The 2,826-nt window shown below is 51.0% G+C and overlaps 1 protein-coding gene across 1 annotated transcript in view; it reads right to left on the bottom strand.

Annotated features, from left to right (window-relative positions):
* LAMP5 (lysosomal associated membrane protein family member 5) overlaps positions 1-2,232 on the bottom strand; it is a 15,565-nt gene extending 13,333 nt beyond the window's left edge. The window contains exons 1-4 of the mRNA XM_024211635.1: positions 2,193-2,232; positions 1,676-1,848; positions 819-950; positions 414-519 (exon numbers count right to left, since the gene is read on the bottom strand). Of these exons, the coding sequence (XP_024067403.1) occupies positions 414-519; positions 819-950; positions 1,676-1,848; positions 2,193-2,232 (451 nt within the window). The remainder of the gene's footprint in view (positions 1-413; positions 520-818; positions 951-1,675; positions 1,849-2,192) is intronic.
* Between the last annotated feature and the right edge of the window lie 594 nt (positions 2,233-2,826).

Below are 2,826 nucleotides of genomic sequence, written 5' to 3'. Positions count from 1 at the left end.
ATAGATAGATAGATAGATAGATAGATAGATAGATAGATAGATAGATAAAAGCGGGAGGAGGTCAGTGTAGCAGTTAGGGGGGAAATTAGTTTGTCCCCATGTCCCTTCTTTACCTATTCATGCTATAGGCGTGGGTGAATAGTTGCATTTCATAGGCATGGCCCATACGCTGGGAAGAATGGACTATTTAGCTGTCGTTTCAGTAGACCAATATTTTATTTGTAATTAAATTGGATTTTATTAAACACTCCTCCTGATTTCATCAGACAACCCAGCCGCATTCCGCTTTACTCCCGGGTACCCCGAACATCTCAGTGTTTAGTTTACCTTTTTTTTTATTTTCATCTACAACAACGGTCAAGGAAAAAGCTCTTTGGCTTGTGGGGGAAAGGCCTTTTCCAGCCAGCACTTACGATTGACGGCATCTTTGAAGTAGGTTCGCTCCGAAGAATCATAGACAAACTGGATCTTGTTCATTTTCCAGACCGCCTCTTGCCTTTTGGTTGTGTTGTGGCCTTCCTGCCAATCCAAAATTTAAAAATGGCCATTTCAGTAAATGAACTTCCCTGGCATTAAAAGGTACAGCTCGCGACGTTTCGAGAATGGTTGTGGGTCGGTTTTTGCAACGATCGCATCTCATTTAACACACACCGAGTGCGGGATTTCCCTGCTTGTGGGTTTCCCTGTGACCAGTTCAAATGAAGCCGAATTTAAGATTTCGGGCTGGTTTTGCTGGCATCAGATGTCCTTGGTTTTTAGTGAAAAGGGAAAACCAAAAGCAGGACCCGGAGGCACACAGCAATCACCCAGTCACTTACCTTTACAAAATACAGTTTGAGGGTGTAAACTTTGTCTAGCCAAGATATCTGGAGTTCCGATTCGGTAGTGCCACATTTCCCCCTCACTGCTGCTCCTCGGGAAAGCGGAATCTCAGCTTCTTCTGTTATCAGCTAAATGCGCAAACAACACAGCACACGTTCAACAACCGAAAAGAAAGGCCGGATGACCAACACCAGTCCCAACGGTTAATGATTAGGGACAATAGAAGGGGGTAGTTTACATGGGCTCCGATATAAAATAACATCAGAAAAAAGTATCAGGGGGTAGCCGTGGAGTCCGGTGGCACCTTAAAGACTAACAGATTTATTTGGGCATAAGCTTTCCTGGGTACAAAAACCCTGACTTCGTCAGATGTTATCAGAAAAAAAGGTGATCCTTCCCCCCCAACCCAAGCAACAAATATGCCTTTAAGGGTAGGAGCAAAAAGGGGAACATACAGGAAAGAAGACACATTTGCCTATAGGGAACTGGTTTCTTTCCTGACGCTATTTCAGGCATTGACAACTTTCTCTGTCCAAAAGCATCAAATGCAGCTGGATTCGCTATTCTTAATCATCTCTGCTGGCAAAGCGCATGGACACAGAGAGGGGGGTTTCAATTAGCATCGAGATCCCTTAATGGCGCTAAAATACTGTTGGCTCGCCAGAGGCACGGTTTTTTGCATTACCTTGCTAAGAGGCAGTGGAGTAATTAGTGGGACGGGCTGAGATCTTCATTTTGAACATGGGACATTATGTTATTGGCTTTCGGGCCCGAGGCTAAGCGAACATACTACGTCCCTTTCTAAAACCGAGTGAAAGCGGGACCCTACCAAGGGAACCGAAATCCCTCTTACATCGACATAATTGCTGGCCGACACATCATAAGGGACCATCACTTTGGCCGCAAATTCGGCCATCAGACACGTGGTGCCGTTGTCCCGCACCACAAAAATATCCTTTTCGGGGCTGGTGGAGAGCCCGGAGAGGTTCTCCACTTCTTGCTCGGCCCCGATTCGAGCCATGGCATCTGCGGGAACAAAACAGAGCTGTAGAGACACCCGGGTCTTGCTGGCGGCTCCGTGCTCCGCTTGCAGCGTGGTGGGCAAAAAAAAAAAAAAAAAGTTACCCCTTTGCCCTGCTCTTCTGCAGCCAAGTCCCCCACCCGCACTTAAGCCCTTTGCATGAAATGAATCGGCTTTATTGCAAGCCCTTCTCCGGGCAAGGCAGCCGCCTGTAACGCATCCCCATGGCTAAGCTCCCAGACAGCCGCCCGAGGATGCTCGGAGCTCCCCACGCGCCCGCAAGCCGGGCAGGTCCCCTCGCCAGTGGAGCCCTAGCCTCAGCCTGCCCGCCCGTCGGAGCGCTACTCACGGACTAGGCACAGCAGCCCGGCTCTGAGCCTCACATCCATGCTTCTCTCCGCCGGGCGCTGGAGCCGGGAATTCCTGTCGGGGCGAAGAGCGAGCTCCCGGCTCTGGCGCTGCACCGTCAGGCTGCGAAATGCACCAAGCTAGCGGCGTGGCAGGGAGCTGGGGGAGGAGGAGGAGGAGGAAAGGGGGGGTGGAGGAATGCCGGGTGGGGGAGCTGTCCAAGGTATCCCCCGCTGGAGCACAAAAGCAGGGACTAGTTCTGAGCTTGCTTCTGGACCTGGGCGTGCCCGCAGCTCTACAAATGGATCCAAACGCTTCGCCTGCTGGGGAAACTTAATGGGGGGGGGGCGCCTCTCGGTGTTAAAAGAAACCCCCGGGGCTCTGCCACGACATTTCCTGGGGCTCCTGGAGCCTGTGAAGGATCCTGCTTCTGCCCTAGACAAGAAACTGCGACGGCCAGTCTTGGAGCCGGGCAGTTACTCTATAAAACGGGGCGTCGAGGCACTGCAGTGCTATCCATGTGGTGCCCCTGTTGCCCTCGCTCGCTGTAATTGCGCCAACAGCAAGTCAAGGCCTCTGGTGGTGCTTGGGGTTTTTTGTATGTTTGGTTGGTTGGTTGGTTTTTTGCATAGGCT

The sequence above is a fragment of the Terrapene carolina genome, unplaced genomic scaffold (assembly GCF_002925995.2).
Source record: "Terrapene carolina triunguis isolate 2854851 unplaced genomic scaffold, T_m_triunguis-2.0 Scaffold132, whole genome shotgun sequence".
Lineage (NCBI taxonomy): Eukaryota > Metazoa > Chordata > Testudines > Emydidae > Terrapene > Terrapene triunguis.
The sequence above is the reverse complement of the archived record's forward strand: the minus strand, read 5'-3'. Positions and strand labels throughout refer to the sequence as shown.